This window comes from Papaver somniferum, chromosome 1 (assembly GCF_003573695.1).
Source record: "Papaver somniferum cultivar HN1 chromosome 1, ASM357369v1, whole genome shotgun sequence".
In the NCBI taxonomy this organism is placed as follows: domain Eukaryota; kingdom Viridiplantae; phylum Streptophyta; class Magnoliopsida; order Ranunculales; family Papaveraceae; genus Papaver; species Papaver somniferum.
Window position 1 is genome coordinate 229,780,131 of NC_039358.1, and position 22,147 is coordinate 229,802,277.

The window sequence follows — 22,147 nt, forward strand, 5'->3', positions numbered from 1 at the left end:
GAAAGTGCAATTCAAAAGTTGTTGATTATGAAGGAACGATAATCTCTTCTCCATCGAAAGTAATCAGGGGGAGATATGGTGGACTATGTTCTATGTCATTACCGAAATTCAGTTTCGAAAAGTACATGACCAAAGGAACTGTCTGGAACAACTCTGAAAGTAATCAGGGCGAGATGCCGATATCAGGGAGGGATCCAAGGATATGATGTCGACATATTTTACTTCGAAATTGAAGCTGTGTTGTACTCTTCTTCCCTTCGATCGAGAATAGTTTTTCCCAAATGGTTTTGTTACTCGACAAGGTTTTTAGCGAGACAACACTAAAAACATCAAGTATATTGAACGTTGAAGACATAAAGATCGCTTTGATATTACTGAAAATATCTGAATCAAAGAAATGAAACAGGATAGTCTGTTAAGCAACGTAACTTCCATAATCAACAACATGGTCTTATAAACATTGAAGTCACCAAAGTACAGTGTGATAAACTCCTTTTGACTGCATTAGACTAATGAAAATTGTCTGACATCAGGGGGAGCATCTAATGGTGTGTTGAAATATATTTTCTTTCACCGAGGTTACTTTTTCCCACAGGGTTTTGTTACTCGACAAGGTTTTTAATGAGGCAACGTATACACATCCAACTATGTTCTAAGTTTAATTAATATTGTACTTTTTTTCTTTAGTTCGGGTTTTATCCCTTTGGGTTCTCCTTGACAAAGTTTTAACGAGGCAATTAACTTAGGCTCATCAGTCTTTTAAGATTGTATTGCATGTGATGAACTACATGTAAAGTACGAGACAACATGTGAAGTATTACATGTGAAGAGTTGTACCAAGGTTTTGTCCCACTGGGTTTTCCTTATCAAAGTTTTAATGAGGCAATGTACTTCGACACAAGTCATCAAGGAGAACGACATTTGAAGAACTATATATGTGAAGCACTGTGTATAAAGTTTTGTTTTGTTATTGAACCACACAAGGGAGAGTGTTACAGGTCCTACGACCCATGTATGTGCGGACCAACTAGATTCCTAGGGTTGTATATGAAGGATACTATGTAATGCTTCTATTTTAATCTCCTAATAAGATTGTTCTTCACATTCCTCTTATCTTTCTCTATTCTCCTAAAATAGTTCCCACTTTACAAGAGATTATCAAAACAAGATTTCCCAACCTTAGTCCTGCATCGAAAAAAGGATTTCTCTATTTTTTTTAGAAAGACCTAAAAACAAACAAACAATGGTTTTAATATTTTTACGAAGCTTTTGAAATTTTCCTTGAGGTTTTTCCTAGAGTTGTCAGGCTCAAGTTGAGCAACTCTAGAGGGCTATAGCATTACTTTTAAGTATAGCTGGACGCTAATGTCTTGAAGACAACATGTTGAACACGTAACTCACTTTATTTTTTCCAATTTTTTCATGTTGCGAAGATTTGTGGAGCTCATCCGTTTCATCAAATCGCTTTCATTACAAATGATCTAAATATCAATAACTTTTGTTCATTTAATTTTCTCTCATTTTTTATTATTACATCCAACAATCTTAATTAAGACATTATAAAACGTAATAATCGAAAGTGAATGATTGATTTGTGAATCGTTAATGTTGATAGTACAATGGAAATCTAAGAATGTTAGCTATGGAGTGAAAAAAAATTGAGTTTTTTGTCAGCTGTAGATTTTCGACGAATCTCTTAGCTTATGAGAGTCCTTTTAACCGAATATGGTAGGTATCTTGATAATAACCCACACCAAATTATAGAATTTTTATAGTTCTAAGAGTTTTGTTTAGATATTTTACGAAACTGATAAACATTGAAAAATTCTGACGGGCGGAAAAGTGGTATTGACTAAATTATTTTTCCCGGAGTAACCATTTTTCTTGAAATGATGATTCAAATGGAGTTTGTAGTTCCAAAACTCATATTTAATTTTATGACATGGAATTGTAATTTGTGATATATGGTATTTGCAATAACATTGCGCATGTTTTTCCAGATTATTAATAACCGTGTCAAAGCTCTAGATTAGTGCGAGATCTTAGAACCATTTGTAATGGTACTTTGTCACTTTGAATATAACATGAGAAATTGGTACTAGTGAGTACATTTATCTGTAACATACTTGAGATTTCAATTTTGTTGAAATATAACACTCATGAAACAAAATAAGAGCAAGTAGAAAAATGGAGTGTTGTATCACATCTCTAACGAATAATGAGATATTGAATCAGTTGTGTATCAATTATGCATTGTGCTACAGATCACGTTGATAATATGTGTTTTGTGTAATATCAATAGTCGTGAATCACATATTAATTAGTTAATAACTGTATATGAGCAATTTCTATAGTGATTTCCAAATTATTTGAATACTTACGCCTTCGGTTGAAAATATAACACTAGTATACGAAAGTTATATGGAGTGAGGTACAAAGTATCTTTCATTAACTAGTGCAACAAGAATGCTATGTGGTGAAATGTGCTTGAATTGATATTTAACTACACAAAATTATTTTGATGTTTAATTACTATTGTGCTAGTATAATGTGAAGAGAGAATTAATTAACTTGATCACTATATTTTGATAATAAACATATTGATAATATGAGCACTTTAAAATTTGATATCACATATGTCGAACAAGAGAACCATGAGTACAATATTGACGCTCTATGGTACTTCTATCGGTATTATGCGTATCATAGTCACCTTATCAAGAAACATTATCAGACAGGTCCGTTACCTATTTGATACTTCCTATGTCTTTGGTTAACTATATCATGTTTGGAAAGCGGATGTTTTACCACGTTCATTTTATATCTACGTTTCGGATATCATGGTGATTACGCCGATATGGTTTCAGCCGGCATGCTCCCGTTCATAATCAATTTTGTAACCACGGAACGAAGTTTTTACTATTACATTATCGTTTCTCTTGTGTTTCGAGAATTCTCAGATTCAACATCCCATAATATTAATCTTCAAAAAGAAATTGCGCCAAGACGAGGGACGAGCTACAACCTTGCTTGCTGCTTCATATGTAGGCTCTTCGTTGCTAAAAATGGCAAGAACTTCAACACACACTATTGGTCCAATTATACGCATGCAAATTTCAAATTTGCAACAATATATTCTAGGAAAACTAGATTTCCAATAGAATAAGTTATCAACAAATGATTCTGCTGTTAAAGATAATAACAATTCGTTTTCAACAGATAAAGTAACCCAAATTTTTGTTTCAGTAAGGTATTAACTGAATAGTTGTAATTTCATATAACAATATATGTGGTATATGTTGTATCACATAAACATTATCAAGTATTTTCAGTCTGAACATAAATTTCCCATTTAAATTAAAGATATCTAGCATAACAAAAATGGTAATTGCATTGTTATCAACTTAACTGGTTCAAAACTTACCACAAAATTCATATTATTCGAATTACATACATATATAAACATCTATATATAACTACGGTGGGGGCACAAACAACAAATGCGTGAACGACTAACAATATTGTTTCCACATGATATGACAATGAACAATGTAAAAACGGAAGTCAGTTGAATTCTTTCTGCTCTTGAATTACAATAGGTGTTTAACTAATTAGGATAAAAATGATTACCTCTGATAATACTTATAAAAAAAATATAAAAGTTACAAATGATAGATAAATTAGTTGAATGTCGTTTATCCAGTACAAGGACGATGGCGACCAAACAACCCTAATGAACTCTACTTTCTCAAGAGAGAAAACATCCTTTTGATTCACATATCTTTCCTCCATTATTATTTATGCAAGGGATAGCCTAGAAGAGCTGAATGATCAAACACATCTTTAGGCCAGAAACGCTACATGTCCCCTACTATCATACCCCATTTTCGTCCTTAACAAAATGACTTCCATCTAAACCTTTTATCTTGGAATGGTGTGTTGGGATTTTCTTCTGTGAAGATGATTCCTAATTGCTACATGTCCCTTACTATCACCCCCCCAATTTTTTCCATAATAAAATGGGATCCATCTAAACCCTTTATCTTGGAATGACGTGTTCGAGTTTTCTTCTGTGAAGATGGTTCTTTTACGGAACGTAACTTGAGGTGTTTCATAAGTTATGTGGTTGCAAGTTTTGGTATCCTAATTAAGGCACAAGCCTATTATTAGAAGTTATCTAAGACTTGGGGAGAAAGGATGTATTTACTATAAAAGAGAACTTATATGGTGAACAAAAATCATCCTCTTAGAAATCCTCTTGACAAGGGGTGAGGCTCACAACTATTGTGTCCTACAATGATTGGTGTGATTGACAAAATCTAGGTGAAAAGAATGACTTTTAGAAAGAGTGGGTATAGGAGAAATTTAGGATTTATATGGTTCATATGGGAGAATCTAGAATTCATGATGTTCTTGTCTAAAGTAAAATCAACCACGACGGTTGAGTTTTATGGAATAAGAAGAACAACCAAACAGGTAAACTTTTGGTAATATGTCTTGTTGTTTCTAAGTCGTTTATCACTAGTGGGTTATATAACTAGTTGATCATAGGAAGTGTGTCGACGTAATAACTTGTTATGATAATGAAAGATTCTCGGTGTGGTTTTAGTCGTGGCATACAAATCTTTGTGTCGTGTGTGATTATTTATACTTTGTATTCATGCTAGTATTATCAATCATGTTAGTCTAAATATGCAAGTAAAGGATTTGAGTTAAGTTATCTAAAGTGAGATGTTTTTACTTCTATGTAATATGATGGTTTGAGATGAAGATAACCTCGGTTTTCCAACAAGTAGTGCGGTGAAGGTGGATAGAGATTCTAGTGATTGGTAATTTGAAAAGAGGTTTAATTTCAAAGAAGAGAAAGTCTTGGTTCGTAGAGGAATGATCTAGTTTGTGAAGATGATGAGTAAATCAAGGTCGAAAAAAAAGAGGATGATATCAAGAAAGATTCGACAACTTTGCTTGATGTGAGTATGATTCATGTTGAAGTAGTTTTTCTTTACAAGAGAAGATCGTTCGCAGGTACAATTTGGCGTCTGCAAATATTTCCAAGAGAATCTTTTGAATCACGGTGGTGCTGAGCAAGGTAGTTAATTTCGGATTCCGGTTTATCTCTTTCCCGAGCGAGACACTGGTACAACGTTGTCTCGGGGAGATTCCGTTTTCAAATTTCGGTGTAATTTCGGGTCCAACTTTTATAATAAGAAGTGTTTGTTTCCAGGTTCAATTACCAGGCGTAAACACTAACTCTCATATGGATTGATGAGAAATTGTGCTGAGGCCAGAGTTCTGAAAGACTATTAGTAACAATTAATTCCATTCACAAATAAAATTGGAAGCATTTCACATCCACAGCCAGTTCCAGAGGTTATCAAGAATGTATCATGATTGCACAACCAAGAAAAGTAGTCTCACGCTCTAAGTAAACGTTACAAAATGTGTACAAAGTAAAGGAACAACAAGGATATTACAATTCTAATCAATATAATTTGATTCATCATAGATATCATCATCTAAAGTAACTCCATCATTCCCGACACCACCGAGTAGCCCATTTTGAGTGTCCAACATCAAGTCATCAGTATCATATCCATCATACTATGAGTTAGTTGGATACGTAGACTTACTTAGAGAACTACTGGCACCTTTACTACCAACAGTCCCACGTTCTTCACTAACTATCTCTTGCAAATCATAAAAAGTTACATAATCACCATGAACCTCCAAGTCATTCAAATTTCGTAACTCCAACCATTCATCATTTTCATCATGCTCCTCCAGAAAAATAGGATCATTAACTTTATCATTATCGTTATATTGTTGGATTTCTAGGTAACGACGCTGCAATTTCTTATTATACTGGATAAAAACACTATCATTCAATTTCTGTTGCGTTATGCGATTTCGTTTTTTCGAGTGCAACTAAAATACATAAGATAAGTAAGTAATTCAACTAAAATACTTAATAGTAAGCACATGCTAATTTTTTTGTTGCTTGTTGTCATAAGAACATAGGGGTATACAGGCATGTTATGTTCCTAGTTCAATCGACCTACTATACAGAGCACTTAAGGGAAATGAGTTATGGTCAAGTCTTAACAGTAATACAACACTCCACAATCAATTAATTCAAAATATAGGTACTGGAATTGCATGGTTCGTGCATATTCAGAATATTACTAATCAGTGTAAAAGATTAGAATACTTACATTTTGAAATGTGCTCCAGTTTCGCTCACATGGGGAAGAAGAATAAGTAAGACTCAATACTCTGATTGCAAATTTTTGTAGGTTTGGCGCATCGATTCCTCCAAATGTAATCCACCATTCATCTGTTATAAATATAAACAAAGTAGTTATAAAATCTATCTAACACAAATGTAGTCAAACTTTAAACTTAAAGAACAAACAAGCTTACGAGGTTGATCCTTATTTCTTCTTCTTTTGCAAGGCGGAGTTCCCAAGATCCTAACAGCATCAGCATACTTTCTCAATTCACCCGTAGCAGCATCAAGTTCATCTTCATTGGGTATAAGCCTTTGCATTGCTGTATGAAGTCCTCTTTTGATTTCTATGTACTTTGGATCACTATCCATTTCATAAGATTCAATAGTGTAGAATTTGAACCATTTTCAGTAATGAATTGAACCACATTTTCTTTCCCGACATCTTCAATTACCTCCTTTACAAGCTCACGTATGAAATCAGCATCATTAGTTCTGTTTGACGCATCTACAGACTTCAAGAAAACTGACCCTTTCGGGCAATTCACCAAAAAGTTAATAAGATGTCGCTTTTTCCCATCTGTCCAACCATCGGACATAATAGAACATCCATACCTCTTCCAATGTATCCTAAATGTATCAACAAACTTCTTTGTTTCTGCTAACTGGTCCTTGAAAAGATTTGTGCGAATCTGATGGTAAGATGGCGCGGGCATAGATTTACCATATTCACCAATTGCATAGATCATTTGTTGGAAACTTGGACATCGAACAATATTAAAAGATATAGAGTTCTCAGTCATCCAAGCTGAAATGCTTTTCAATGCATCTTTATTTAACTTCTCTTTCGCTGAACTGTTTCTGTCAAGAGTGGCTTGCTGAGTTTTCTGGTGGTCTGTCTGCATGAGTAAATCCATTGGACCCCTAGAACTACTTTGGCTCTTGAATTTTCTTTTACTCTGACTCTGAACAACTACTTGACTACTACTTCCCACATTAAAATTCTTTTCAACTTCTTGTACCTCATGGTCCTCATCATCAGTATCAGCATTAGACTTCTCATCAGATTGTGTGCGACGATACATAGCATCAACGTTATCCCTGTGAGCTTTCTTTAACTTCTTTATACTGTCATTTTGTCTAATTTCATTTATAGTTTCAACTGTTGCTTTCATACATGATGAAACATTCCCTTTGACTTGTGTGATATGCTGCTTAAGCCTAGTAATTCCACCACCACGCATTTCTTTGTTACAAAGCGTACAACTTAGTTTCATCGGAAATGCAGGATCTTTGCATGTAGCCCATTTCCATGCTGGATCTCTTGTTTGAGTCAGACTAGAAGATTGAGGGAGTATTGAACCACATGTAGTGTTTGATTTATTAGAATTGGATGCATTAGAAGAATCCATAATCACAACCTGAAATTCATGTCAAATTGAAATTATGAGAACAATAAGCAAACTCTATTACCCAACTGAACTTTCTTACAATTGGGAGCCAACTGAACTTGGTACACCACTGGCTAATACAACCAATTATTAGGACAAAATTATTACCATTGCCTAATAAAACTCTACTTATGAACATCGATGTATAGTCTATAAATTGATATCAGATAATGACACAAACATCACCTCAACCACATTACTACCTGAGAGAAGCATAGAATGGATGCCTACCTCAGATTTGCATCCAGCTGAAAGAAGACTATTACTTGAGCCACCCAAAGCAAAATTAAATACTTCTTGAGCTTAACCAGCAGTTAATACTGCTACCTGAGGAAACCGAACACCCAATTCTTCATTACTAAAGCAAATCAACAAGAACCCTAACATGCATCAAACACTGTCACAACTATGAAGTGAACTCAAAATTTAATGACCTCACCAGCAAATCAACAAGAACCCATGACAAATCAAAAAGAACCCATGAAAAACAAATTCAGTAATTAAACAAAGAAAGCTTCAATTGAAATTCAAAACCCTAATCTCAGATTAACATCAAAAGAACTCACAATATGATAGAAAAGTTCTCAAAAGTCAAAATATATAAATCTAGCTTCGATTAACACCACAAACCCTAATCTTGCTTCGATTAACATACCTTGCTTCGATTATGTGAGAGAGAGTCAAAGACTGAAGAAGAAACGAAGTGAAGAAGAAACGAAGTGAAGAAGAGTGAATCGGTGGAATAGATATTAGGATTAGTTAGGTTAAATTACTAAAACACCCTATCTCGGGGGTAAAATCGGTGGAATTTTGACCGATATAACCGAGTTTTCCGGTAACTTTTCGTATCACCGGAATTTCGTATTCCGCTATGTTACGAGCCGAAAAGGGAAATTTCGGCGGAATTTCGGCCGAGATGGCCGAAATTGACTACCTTGGTGCTGAGTGACAATCGTTCATACACAACATATAAATATTGTAGCCTGTTTTGCCTACACGGAGGATGACTCACGATTGTTGGTTACTGGAGTTGGTGAAATCCTCCTGGAATTGTTTGATGGCTCAGTTCAAACAATGTTAAGTGCTAGACATTCGAAGAAAAAGTATTCTACAAGGTGGAATAATGAGTGATCATGGAGACAAAGTAGTTTGATACAAGTTGATGCAGAAACTTGTATAAATTATATGAAGAAGTTTTTTTTTGGTGATGCTAGAAGATCGACAAGATAGCTATTCCGATGGTGCAAGTGCAAAGGGTAATTTGGCTTAGGTGGTGGTTCAAGCTCAAGGTATAAGACAACTTTGATCCGTGCTAGTGATGATGTTCAATAGGATGGTCTTGTGTAAGGTGTTAAAAAATTCACTTCCTTGTTGGAGTGGAGACGGCGGTCACGTCAGAAAAGGTGGTGAATGTTGGGGTTTTGTTCGGTGAAGATGGTTGCGGAGTTTCAGGGAACATAACTTGGGGTGTTTCTTAAGTAATATGGTTTCCTAGTTAAGGCATGGGCCTATTCTTAGAAATTCTCTAAAACTTGGGGAGCAAGGACGTATTTACTACAAGAGGGCTTATATGGTGAACGGAAATTATCCTCTTAGCAAACCTCTTGACAAAGGGTAAGGGTCATAACTATTGTTTCCTACAATAGTTGGCGATGGACAAATTCAAGGTGAAAAGAGTGACTCGTACAAAGAGCGAGTATAAGAGAAATCTAAGATTTCAAGGGTTTATAAGGGAGAAGGTGGAATTCATGATGTTTTTCATGTTCTTATCTAAAGTTGAAGCAACCACAACGATGGAGGTTTATGGAAAAAGAAGAACAAACGAAGAAGTAAACTCTTTGTAATATGTCTTCTTGTTTCTAAGTTGGTTATCACTAGCTGATTTTATCGATGTATTAACTTGTTATCATAATGAAAGATTTCGGGGTGATACTATGGATGTAAACTACAAAGGGTAGGTGAACCACGTAATCTTTGTGCCGTGTGCGATTGTCTATCATCACTATAATTTATGTTCTTGCTAGTATTATCAATCACGCTAATCTAAAGATGTAAGTAAATGAAGTTATCTTAAATAGGATGTTTCATTGAATTTACTTCTACGAAAACATGCCGGTTGGAGATGAACGTAACCTCGGTTTCCCGACGTGGTGAAACCTTAGAGGCCCACAGTGGGTACCGACTAAACAGTCATGGTTCATTACCGTCATGGGGATAACCGTGGTGGACAATAGGTAGGGGGATGTGAAGGATTTTCGTCCCAAGGCAGTGCCTTGAATATTCAATTCTAAACTTTTTTAGGCCAAGCATCATAGCTGCTTTAGAATGAGGAATCTGCAAGAGTTCATTGACCACACACAAAGTACAATTATTAACCAGAGTAGAGTCTAGTCCAAGGAGAAATAAATTTCACATATAAGAAGTAAATCATTCATGAGAAACTTTAACAACCTGCTTCCCAACATTTTGGCCAGTAAAAAGACCAATTAACGCAGCCGGAGCACTTTCAAGACCTTCCACCATATCTTCAACATAAACTAACTTTTCATCCATGAAATACTGCTTCATCAGTTCCATGAACTCTGGGTAAAGGTTAAAATGGTCTGAAACGTTAAACCCTTCCATACGAACACGTTTCTTGAGAAGTTGAGTTAAGTTGTGAACCCCATCATGTTGCTGAAGATTGTACTGTGAAATCATTCCACAAACAGGGATCCTACCATGGACAACCATATTTGGGAGGACAGCCTCAAGCATCTTTCCACCCACATTCTCAAAGTAGATATGGACTCCCTTAGGGAATAACCTAATAATACATTAAAGACATACGTGCACAAAAAATTAGGCGTTGGTAAAAACTGGTAGTTGAATTATTGAGATGTTAAAAATTATTGAGAAGTTTATACGAAATTAAATTATAGTTTCAACTAAAAGATACGAATGACACTCTCCACGTGGGGTTAATGTAAACAAAGATATGAACAAACCAAAAGTGAGAATATGGTTATCAACTTATCTGATTAATGGTACTATCAAAAATTTCTACAAAATAAAATGCAAATTCAGACCTTTTTAAAGTTGCAGTCCAGTCAGGCTCTTCTTTATAATTAAAAGCATCATCAAATCCAAACTTGCTCTTCAATAAATCAACCTGAAATTTCATCAAACAAGACAATGATAATCATCAATAGAGCACTGAGTTGCAAGAGTTTAAACTTCTTTTGTGTCCAGGTGAGAATTAGGTGCATCATACACTCACCTTTTCTTTAGATCCGGCACTTCCAACAACATAACAACCCATGATTTTTGCAAATTGGCCAACCATCTGTCCAACTGCACCAGATGCAGCAGATACATATACAGATTCTCCCTTTTTAGGAGAAGCAAGCACATTGAACCCAACATAAGCAGTCATACCGGTCATACCTAGAGTGCAACAATGTAACATACAGAGAAGAATCAACAAACTAGTAACCTAACAATCATGAAAGCATATGCAATCAGCTGTTAAAGTTTACAGTTTCTTTAAGACATCAGATATAAATTATGGGTATTCAGTTAACTAACAACTTACCAAGGATTCCTGTATAATATGAAAGAGGAACGTCCGTGTAGCTTATTTTCATTAGGGACATAGGGTGAGGGTTCTCGATGAGACTGTACTGCTCCCATCCAGCAAACCCCCACACATAATCACCTTTCTCGAAGTTTGGGTTTCCCGAGTCTAACACTTCGGAAACAGCATATCCAGTGATTGGCTGCACATATTTAAAATGTCAACCCCCCAAAAAAAGAGATGAAGGACCACAAAAAGACTTTACTGACAAAGCATAAATAGTAAATAGAAGGGGATTTTAATAAAGTGCCACACTTCCAATTTGCAGTTTAAGAAAATGCCACCGTTTTTTTCAGAGTTTATTTAATGCCACACGTTTGACCTTTTCCATCCAAAAAAATTGTTGCCATCAGTTAGTGCATAGGTGGCATTTATCCAGCTTAGTAAAAGACATATACACCCTCAAATCTGTCACCAACTCACCAAACCCATTCCTTATTTTGAACAGTGTAAGTCATTGCCGGTCTGAGTTGGCTGGTTGGATCGGTCATCGCGCTAACCAGAATAAGCCATCGCCGGTACCGAGTTGATTCAACATAACAAAGATTAGATCGAGTTTCAGCTGTTTTCTGCGCTTTTCTCAGGCAAATTTCAGCCATTTTCCCTGCAAATTCCTAACATTCATCTATACTTCCATCGCTGCTTCATTCTTTTCAGTTCTCTAACATCCAATAAACTTATCGTGTCCCTGCAATGATTCAATCTAACACAAACACATTCAATTTCTATCTTGAGCCCTAAATTCTTCTCTGCAACCCATAACTCAAACTCAAACACATTCACAGCACAATCATCTCACAACACTACTAGGACCATGCCTATGAATCACTACCTCAACTCAAAACCCCTCTTTCTCACAGACCCATTCATTCCATGGCAGTGAGCTTAATGTCCATTCGATCAGTCAACAACAACAGGAGCTTCAAATTTGTCTTTCCTTCTGTTAAATCTCAATTCCACCAGTGCTTCCATCTGCATAGACAACACCAACAACATACATTCAAACCCTAAATTCTAAACTGTAATCATGGCTTCATGTCATAACCACCATACTCATCTTATCCATCTCAATTCACTGTCTATAGATACGTCCATAAATTTAACAACAAAACTGCATAACTTAAACAAAATTCATAGAGAAGAACAATTACCTCAAACTCATTTACTCAAGCACCAGCCAGTTCATCCCAGATAACTTCATAATTCATCTGAGTTCCAAATACAAACTCTAACTATTGAACTTAAGCTAGTCTCCAACCGTGACTCTCAATTCAGATCAAACCCACCTCCAATTAATCATCTAAACCCTCAATTCAGTTCATCCATCAACATCAGTTCTTAACCAACCCTAATTCAATTCCCAAATATTCTATTCTCTCAATCAAACTCAATTCATCGATCAAAATCTTCCAATCTATTCAACCCATCCTTTAATTCCTTCTTATTCACCCTTAATTGAATCTCGAAATTCATTTCAGGAACCCTAATTTCTTCACAATTTCATTAACATCTCAATTCTTCTTCAAGACAATACTACAACTTCAATTTAGCAATAACCCTTTGATCTTCATCTGTTAACATCCCGTTTAGCTTATCAATTCCAAATAAACTCAACATCAAACTCTAACCTTCACAGAAACACTTCGCTTCAACTCAATCGTGGATTCTAACCAAACCCAACTATGAACTCATCAGCACCACACTCGGTTGATTGGTTTCACTAATTTTCTGCAAGGTTTTCTCAACAGAGATTTCATCTCTGGAACGCCGGAGAAAAAGAAGAAGGAGAAGGAAGAGAATTAAGGAAAGAGAAAGAGAATTCAAGTGTAGTTAGGTAATGTTGCTTCTTGTGACTGATTCAAATCGACCTAATAGTGTGAGTCATTGTCGAGTTTGGACCAACACGAATTCAAGGGTAGTTAGGTAATGTTGACACGTTGTATTGACTTTTTCAATGATTATAGACCGAGTTAGTGGGTCCTGACGGAATATCTAACGGTTGTGGCATTTAATGAACTTTGAAAAAAACGGTGGCATTTTCTTGAATCGGGATTTGCAAGTGTGGCAGTTTGTTAAAAATCCCTAAATAGAATTCTATATACAATCCATCGTAGATACAGACGGAACGGATCTGGCATTGTAGATCCAAGACAATGAAGAGCTAAGCTGGACAACCATGAGCAGGGTATGTAACTTCTACGGAATGCATTCCAAAACCAACAAGATTGACCAACATGGCATTGGCAACATGCAACTGGTGTTAAAGGATTAGTTCACACATCATGCCTAATAGTACTAATGTCAAGCAAAAAGGTTTTCAGATAAAATTTTGGCCCTTGTATCGAGACGAAATAGTCATTAACATAGTTGTTCGACACAGAAAGTGGCGTTGTTTTTGTGGTCCAAATTCATTCATATATAATTATATCACTCAAATGAAGTGAAACGAATTAGATACTAATCTTTACTTATAAAGACAATCCTCAAAGACACCCAAAATTGGACATTGAAAAACAACTGTGAGATAAGAGTCTTACTTTTCCAGGAGTAAAAGCAGCAACATAACTATCTGACTGGGTCATCCTACCTCTCATATAAGGATCACAAGATAAGTAAAGATTCTTCAACAGAACAGAATTTGATCCTTCCGGAACTTTCAATCTAATTGTTCCAGTTGTACTTAGTATCATATCCGTTTCTTTTGGAAACCCAGATATGTAATCTCTAAAAATAATTTGCTTGTTACTAACTTCATCTCCGGTTGCCATTTTTTCTCTTTCTCTATAACAGAACAGATCAATGGGTTTCTGAAACTGATTGATGATTCTCTAACTTTAATTACTCTCTTCAATTAATCACGGTTTTCACTTTCGGGAGTTTCTTCGGGTATGTAATGTCAACGACTTCCTGAGGATTGTCTTTATATTAAATTTTAGGATAAGAACAACTGATTGATTGAAGATATTCTTACCAACTGGAATAAACTATTAGGGTGCGTTTATCATGTGAATGAACCATTTTAGCTTAGCTCCGCAACCTACACTAAAACAGTTCGACCACATATTAGAACAGAAGGTACTTCCTGTTTGGAACTTAAGACAAGATCAGGAATTGTTAGATAGCAATTAGTCGCAGAATTTGTGAAACTTGCAAAAGCACTCCGACATGACCTGATATTTTTGTGCATCCCTTTGACATCACAATTGAATTCAAACACATTAGGAACTGAAAACACTGATACAAAATGGGTTTCCAATTAAAGAGATAAATGATATTTTCCGAGGGAAGTAGCGTCAATCAGGCTATTGGTCATTTAAACAAACATATCAAAGGCGCAAACAAGAAAATGGTTACAAACCTTCTCAAAAGCTGCGCCCAAGGTCGTGCTCTTCTTTAAATCCAAAAGTATCATTTGTTTGCCACTTTTTCTTCTCTGGGTTTCTAGATTGTTAGCAGAAAATTGAAATTTTTGTGGAGCTTTCAGTGTTGGCGTTTCAGCCGCCTGGGAGGGAGCGAGGAAAAATGAATGTGGTAACGTGTCAATATCGGAGCCTTCAGTTATAACGTATCGGTACATCCGTTTTTTTACCTACGTATCGTGTTTTTCAGATTTACACTAACAGGTTATGCGGAGCGGAAGTTGGGATAAGGGATAACTCTTATCCCCTGCAAATTCACTCCAGCATGAGCAGATAATTTGTGCACTCACTGACAGATGGGTTTGCGAGAAACAAAGAAAAGACAGGATGAAGAATGAGCCACGCAAATTATGCAGAAATAAGAAAGAAAGAAAGAAAAGAAGTAGTATTGACAACTGAGGCGAATTTCGTTTCATATTGGTTGACCTCAAGCTAAAATCCATTCTAACGATAAAATACATCTCACATAAAAAGTAATCATTCATGGGCAACTCGGACTACCTGCTTCCCAACGTTGCGGCCACTAAAAAGACCTACCAATGCAGCAGGAGCACTCTCAAGACCTTCCACTGTATCTTCAACGTAAACTAACTTTCCTCCCATGAAATACTGCTTCATCATTTCCAAGAACTTCGGGTAAAGGTGTTGGTAATCTGAAATAAGAAACCCTTCCATACGAACACGTTTCACGACAAGAAGAAACAAGTTGTGAACCCCGTCAGGCTGCTCAAGATTGTATTGTGAAATCATTCCACAAACCGAGATTCTACCATGGAGAGCCATATTCGGGAGGACAGCTTCGAGCATCATTCCACCCACATTCTCAAAGTAGATATCGATTCCCTTAGGGAAGTACCTGAAACAGAATAGATAAAAGCGCACATCGGTATATTCAGACGAATCAGGAGCTGGAAACACTGGTAATTGCACTTCGTTTTGGTCAGACAATAACTATGTGATCTGAATATAATAAACAAAGATACGAATAAATCAAAGGAAGGAAAAGGGTTCAAACTAATATGATTAATGGTACTAATAAAAAGTCCCACAGAATATATTTGGATTCAGACCTTTTCAATGTTGCAGCAAAGTCATGCTCTTCTTTATAGTTGAAAGCATCATCAAATCCAAACTTGTTCTTCAACAAATCAACCTGACGTTTCATCACACAAGAAAAAGATAATTATCAATGGAGCACTAGGTTAAAAAGTATAGAGATTTTTTTGATGTAAAGGGCAATTAGGTGTACCATATTCTCACCTTTTCTTTGGATCCCGCACTCCCAACAACATAACAACCCATCAACTTGGCAAATTGGCCAACAAGCTGTCCAACTGCACCTGATGCAGCCGAGACATATACATATTCTCCCTTTTTAGGAGAAGTAAGCTCATTGAACCCAATATAAGCAGTCAATCCGGGCATACCTAGGATGCAACAGGAATCATCAAACTTGTTACTTAAAAACCAAACCATGAAAATGTATCACAAGAGCTGTTAGTAATCACAGTTTCTTTCAGACAGGAGATAATTGTGGCAAAGCATCGGAATTCAATTAATTACCAACTTACCAAGGATTCCAGTGTAATAGGAAAGAGGTACGTCAGTGTAGTCTATCTTTGTTAGGGCCATAGGGTGAGGGTTTTCGATGAGACTGTACTGCTCCCATCCAACAAGCCCCCACACATAATCACCTTGCTTGAAGTTTGGGTTTCCAGAATCTAACACTTCGGAAACAGCATGTCCAATGATTGGCTTCACATAACAGAGAAAAAGGAGGGAAATGTAAGGACTTTGATGACAGAGCAGTGAGTAGAAAGTAAAAAGTATGATAGACTGCTAATATGAAAGTATGGCCCATTGCAGATATAACAATATACAACCTAGGACATTCGGCTTCCATAAACAACAAATGCACTTGCCATATAGATCCAACTTTGACAATCAACACTATGCAGGACAAGATTTACTTGTGCAGGGTATTAAGTATGCAACCTGCATAAGCAACACCCATAACCGATCTGACTGCATTACCATACTAATACCACTAGCAAACACACATGACAACTTTCCCGACAAAACGAAAAACGGTTGACCAACATGCAATTAGTGGGCAAAGTAATTGTTCACAGATCAGGACTAATTAAAGGAAAAATCTTTTGAATAAGTTTAAGTCCTTGTATCAAGATGAAACAATCATAACATAGTTATCTGATAAGGAAAAAGACAATCTTTTTAGGGTCCAAATTCATACAGAACCATACCTTTACATTCTAGAATAGAAATAAATATGGAATTCTAGAAAGTGAGATTTCCGTTTCACCCTAAGTTTCACGTATCCAAATTTTCATCACCCAAAGAGGAAAAATGAGGGTTAATCTAGTCCTCTACGGGTTTTTTTTATTACGAAATTGAACTACTAAATGAAAGCATTTTTACTACCACATGAACTTATTGTAGTATCACATATAGGACAGAAAATTATCTCATCTTAAGAATTATCTAAGATATGGTAACAACAAAAAGAAAATATCAACAAATTCATAATGCAATTAAGAACTTCATTGAAAGTGCGCATCCAGTAGAAAACAAAAAGAATGTCAGACAACTCCTCTACTGGATATAATAATAGTTGCACATAGGCATCCCTCCGGATTCAGGTATTTTAGCAAAATCCCTATGTTCCATACATATGGAATGACTTAAATGCAATCAAAACAATGGAGACCTAAACAATAGAGAACCAACCGACTGAATGTATAAATGTATGAAATCTAAATATCAAACTTCAGAGGTATTAGCAAGACCCATCACCACTAGCCGTTAAACCAAGACAAGTTACAGCAAATCAACCTACTCTTTTAGTGGGACATCTGCCCCGCTTGCTGATTGGCTTCCAAAGGCTAATTATGCATATTTTCCAGCAAATTCTTAAGTATAAAAGCAGGAATATAGCTATCAGACGCCATTCTACCTCTCATATAAGGATCACAAGATAAATAAAGATTCTTCAAAAGAACTGAATTTGATCCCTCTGGGACTTTCGACTTAATTGCATCAGTGGTTGGTACCATATCTGATTCTTTAGGAAACCCAGATATGTAATCTCTAAAAATGATTCTTTTATTACTCATTTCATCTCCATTTCCCATTCTAGTTTGTCTCTCTAACTAAAATTCTTTGTATTTTGGACTGTTAAACCCCTTACTTTCCTTACTCTCTTTGGTGGGTTTGGGAGAAAGAGGTGAGCAGGAGGAATGTGGTGATAGCAAGTGTATACAATAGCTCTTTATTTGTAACGTGCCGGTGCAAACGCTGTTTTGTTTGTACCTTGGTTTTAAGTTTAAGATGGTGGACCAGACAGGGGAATGAATAAGTTAACAAGATAGGGTAAGGGGCTCATTTTTATCATTAATGCTTCTGTGAATCGGAAAGCACTATTGATTTAGAAAATAGGGAATCAAGTGATCGACGACATTTACATTTGCGGTCTAAACCAAGACACGTAATAATTCAAGAAACCTCACAAACCTTTTGTTAAATAGGCTCACTGCATATGAAGTAAGGATTGTCTGTAACTATTTGGGTTTTGCAGAATGAACCATCTTAGTTTATAGCTCCGCACCCTGCACTAAAACAGATTAACCACATATTAGAACCGCTTATACTCCAGTTTAGTACTTAAAACAAGATCAGGAATTGTTAATTACCAATTAGTAGTGGGAGAACTTCAATTGTGAAACTTGGAAACGCACTTAAATTCAAACAAATTAGAAATTGTAGACACTAATGCTTGTAAATTCGTGATGGCTGAACAGAAACAGAAACTGGGGCTTCTGATTAAAGATATAAATGATGTTTTCCGAGGGAATAAAAGTCAGTCTCAGGCTATTCGTTATTCAAACAAACAGATCAAGAGCACAAAATCAAATATTCAAAATTCCAACCTTTTTCAAAGCCGCATCCAGGTCGTGCTCTTCTTTCTAGCTAAAACAATCATCTTTTCTTCTCTGGGTTTCTGGATTTGATTGTAAAAAAACCCAATTTAAGCAGAAAGATGAAATTTTTGGGGAGTTGTCTTCTTGGGGTTTTCGCCGGTTGGGAGAGAAGGGGCTAGGGAGTGAGAAAAATGAATGTGGTAACGTGGCAATATAGCAGCCTTCAGTTTGTAACGTTTCGGTACGTTTGTCTTTTTACCTATGTATCGTGTTTCTCAGATTTGCAGTTACACTAATAAGTTTTAAGTAGATGAAGCTGAGATAAGAGGGAGGGTTTGGATACCAAAACCACAAATCAATCGTAAAAGTCACAAGCATAAACATTTTGCTCGGCAATTGTTAATTTTGGATAATGCTGAAAATTTTAGGTCAGCGGATTTTGGGTCATATAGCATAGCATATTATGAGCAATCAGGATTGCAGATTTGATTTCAGAAATTTTCCATTTCTTGTCAGTCATGTACTACACGTTCCTATCCGAAAACACCACAACCAAATCCCTCCCGTACTTTTTAATAGGTTGGTTTCTATAAATAAATATTTCAAAAAAATAGACTGTTTTCTAATTGGGAATGTCAAATGTTACTTCAATTTTATGGGATCATTTTTCGCTGAAAGATGTCATGGGGACCATTTGACTTCACTTTTTTTATTTACAAGTGTCATGAGAACTACTTTCAATGATTAGTTCTCTTAATTTCCTTAAATTTTTCTAAAAACAAAATCAGCCTATTAAAAGTAACGGAGGGAGTACATATTAATACTGCAGAGTATCTGTATTATTTAAAAAAAAATCGAACTCAGGTCACTGGTATCATCACCGATGCCTTACCACTGCAGTATATGTACTTGCTAAGACAGGACCAGGGATTCTACTGCAAATTCACCCCGCCGAGAGCAGAGATTTCGTGCATACAGGTGGTTTAGTGACAAAAAAAAATGAGGAGGAAGATAAGGCCCATAACTAAATTGTATAGTAGAAATCAGTAGTTAGGTACTATGCCATTGGCTGACACTATTTACCATAATAAGATCAACTGCAACTTGGTTCACGACATAGTGGTTGTTCTCATGGTAAAATCCAGTCTTAGGTTAATATGGACTCACACACAAAGTAATCATTCATGAGCGACTCGGACTACCTGCTTCCCTATGCTTCGGCCAGTATAAAGACCTATCAGTGCAGCAGGAGCACTCTCAAGACCTTCCACTGTATCTTCAACGTAAACTAATTTCCCTTCCTTGAAATGCTGCTTCATCATTTCCATGAATTTCGGGTAAAGGTGATAGTGGTCTGTAACAATAAATCCTTCCATATGAACACGTTTCAATATAAGAAGAAATAAGTTGTGAACCCCGTCAGGCTGCTCAAGATTGTACTGTGAAATCATTCCACAAACTGAGATTCTACCATGGAGAGCCATATTTGGGAGGACAGCTTCGAGCATCTTTCCACCCACATTCTCAAAGTAAATATCAATTCCCTTGGGGAAGTACCTGAAACAGATTAGACAAAAGCGCACACCAGTGTTCAGACAAATTAGGAGTCGGAAACACTGGTAATTGAACTTCGTTTTGGTCCCCGGACAATAACTACGTGATCCGAACATAGTAAACAAAGATATGAAGAAAGCAGCAAAAGCAAGAAAATGTTTAAACTATGACGATTTATGGTACTAATAAAAATTCCCACAGAATAAATGTAGAAGCGGACCTCTTCAAAGTTGCAGTCAAGTCAGGCTCTTCTTTATAGTTGAAAGCATCATCAAACCAAACTTGTTCTTCAACAAATCAACCTGAAGTTTCATCAAACAAGAAAAGTATGTCAGGAGTTGAGAACTCAGTTGAAAGAGCAAAGACATTTTACGTTGTATCATAGATATTCTCGCCTTTTCTTTGGATCCGGCACTTCCAACAACATAACAACCCATCAACTTTGCAAATTGGCCAACAAGCTGTCCTACTGCACCAGATGCAGCGGATACAAACTTTGTTTGTTACATAAAATTTGCAAACGAGTAGATTATGTCGAATTAATCATAAAGATACTTACGAGTTGTTGAGGGAATTTCTTTACAGAGATTGGGCCAAATATGCAACCATTACCGGCATGTTTTACAACAATAATCAATGCCGTTACAGGGAACCGCCATTGGATCTGTAATAGTGACTCCACCGGCGTTTGTGAGATTAAAAAAAAAAATGCTAGTTTTTTGAAAAATAAGACCGTTGGTGATTCATTTCTATATAATACTCCCCATTCCTTGGGATAAATCTACACAAACCACCCATCAAATAAAAAAAATCATTCTCTCAAGAAAGCAAGCACGGTTAAAGCTTCACAAGGGATGGGAGATTCATCATCTAGCTCTATTTGCAAAGTAAGTAGATTAAACATTACTAACAATATAATCTTCACTACTATGACGCATAACTAATATAATCTTCTCTTACAGAGTCATCATTGCAAGTGTCAAATTTGCAAGTCACCTTCTCATCTAGCCATGGACTGTCCTTTTATTTATTCAAAGTGTAGAAGCTGTGATGGGACACTCCGATTTTGGATTGCAAAAAATGATGATGCTGAAAATGGAAGAATGTTTCTAAGGTGTTTGAATCACCCAAAGTGCGATGAGTTTCAATGGTTTGACAAAGTTGTTGAACTAGAAGAGTCAAGAGAAAACCACAAGGGAAATGCAAGCCTATCGATGGGTGTTATATGAAGGGAAAGGAATATGTTGAAAGAGAAGAAGAACCAATTAAGATGATCCTTGACACCCCCATCCCGGACGATGTCTTCGAACAAATTCGGGAAATGCTCAAAGGTTCCACAATTTTTGAAAAGGGATGGAAATAGATAATCTTTAACCAGATGTAATCCATTCTATGTTTGTTAGCATGTTTTAATTTAAAGTTTCAAATCCAATGTAATAGACTACTTAGGAATGAAATAAAAGAGTGTTTGAAATGGATTTACACTCAAAACTAGCAGAGTGCCGGCATAGAAGCAACCAAGCTTACAGTGCCGGTTTTCTGTCAACTGATCGTATTTTTCAATGATGTTGTAGTAAGATGATTCGTTCACTCAGATTTGTTCAGAATTTGTTTTAAGACTTAATAAAGAAAATAAGGAAAAATATATATACACAATTTGTCATAAGATGAAGAGACGCTGAGACGCGAGATTCCACTACTTTTCATATTTTTATGGTTCAGCCATTAACTCTATACAATATAGCTCATCATGTTGTTGGAAACACGCTCAAAAATCATTATTATTACTCAAAGGGTGTTTACAAATGATGAAAATGGAGAAATAATTCAAAACCGGGTTTGTAACAATTATATTTGTTGCAAACCAAAGAACGATACAGAGGTTGTGTCACTGTTACTATTGCTCTAAGACCCACGATTCTGTGTCGCAAACTCTGTAGCAA

At 36.1% G+C, this 22,147-nt stretch overlaps 3 protein-coding genes and 1 pseudogene across 11 annotated transcripts; all 4 read right to left on the reverse strand.

Moving 5' to 3' along the window:
* Positions 1 to 6,573: 6,573 nt before the first annotated feature.
* LOC113271791 lies at positions 6,574 to 7,638 on the reverse strand. The gene has a single exon (XM_026521711.1). The coding sequence runs from the start codon at positions 7,636 to 7,638 to the stop codon at positions 6,574 to 6,576; it is 1,065 nt and encodes a 354-aa protein (XP_026377496.1).
* Positions 7,639 to 10,067: 2,429 nt separating this feature from the next.
* On the reverse strand, positions 10,068 to 14,771 carry LOC113318522 (2-alkenal reductase (NADP(+)-dependent)-like). 3 transcript variants are annotated; one of them, XM_026566693.1, is made up of 5 exons: positions 14,652 to 14,771; positions 11,252 to 11,435; positions 10,937 to 11,103; positions 10,746 to 10,828; positions 10,068 to 10,483 (listed from the first exon to the last, which is right to left on the reverse strand). In XM_026566693.1, exons 1-5 carry the CDS (start codon positions 14,703 to 14,705, stop codon positions 10,105 to 10,107), a joined length of 867 nt encoding a protein of 288 aa, XP_026422478.1. In that variant the 5' UTR covers positions 14,706 to 14,771; the 3' UTR covers positions 10,068 to 10,104. The 3 variants fall into 3 exon arrangements, with proteins under 3 accessions (XP_026422478.1, XP_026422482.1, XP_026422476.1); XM_026566697.1 differs by lacking the exon at positions 14,652 to 14,771 and adding an exon at positions 14,265 to 14,304; XM_026566691.1 differs by lacking the exon at positions 14,652 to 14,771 and adding an exon at positions 13,831 to 14,245.
* Positions 14,772 to 15,060: 289 nt separating this feature from the next.
* LOC113318530 (2-alkenal reductase (NADP(+)-dependent)-like) lies at positions 15,061 to 18,931 on the reverse strand. 7 transcript variants are annotated; one of them, XM_026566715.1, is made up of 7 exons: positions 18,660 to 18,931; positions 18,423 to 18,548; positions 18,244 to 18,338; positions 16,284 to 16,467; positions 15,973 to 16,139; positions 15,783 to 15,865; positions 15,061 to 15,568 (listed from the first exon to the last, which is right to left on the reverse strand). In XM_026566715.1, exons 4-7 carry the CDS (start codon positions 16,342 to 16,344, stop codon positions 15,190 to 15,192), a joined length of 690 nt encoding a protein of 229 aa, XP_026422500.1. In that variant the 5' UTR covers positions 16,345 to 16,467; positions 18,244 to 18,338; positions 18,423 to 18,548; positions 18,660 to 18,931; the 3' UTR covers positions 15,061 to 15,189. The 7 variants fall into 7 exon arrangements, with proteins under 7 accessions (XP_026422500.1, XP_026422507.1, XP_026422513.1 ...); XM_026566722.1 differs by lacking the exon at positions 18,423 to 18,548; XM_026566728.1 differs by lacking the exon at positions 18,423 to 18,548 and having other exon boundaries at positions 18,244 to 18,343.
* A 733-nt stretch (positions 18,932 to 19,664) lies between these two features.
* LOC113338096 lies at positions 19,665 to 20,701 on the reverse strand (annotated as a pseudogene).
* Positions 20,702 to 22,147: the final 1,446 nt, after the last annotated feature.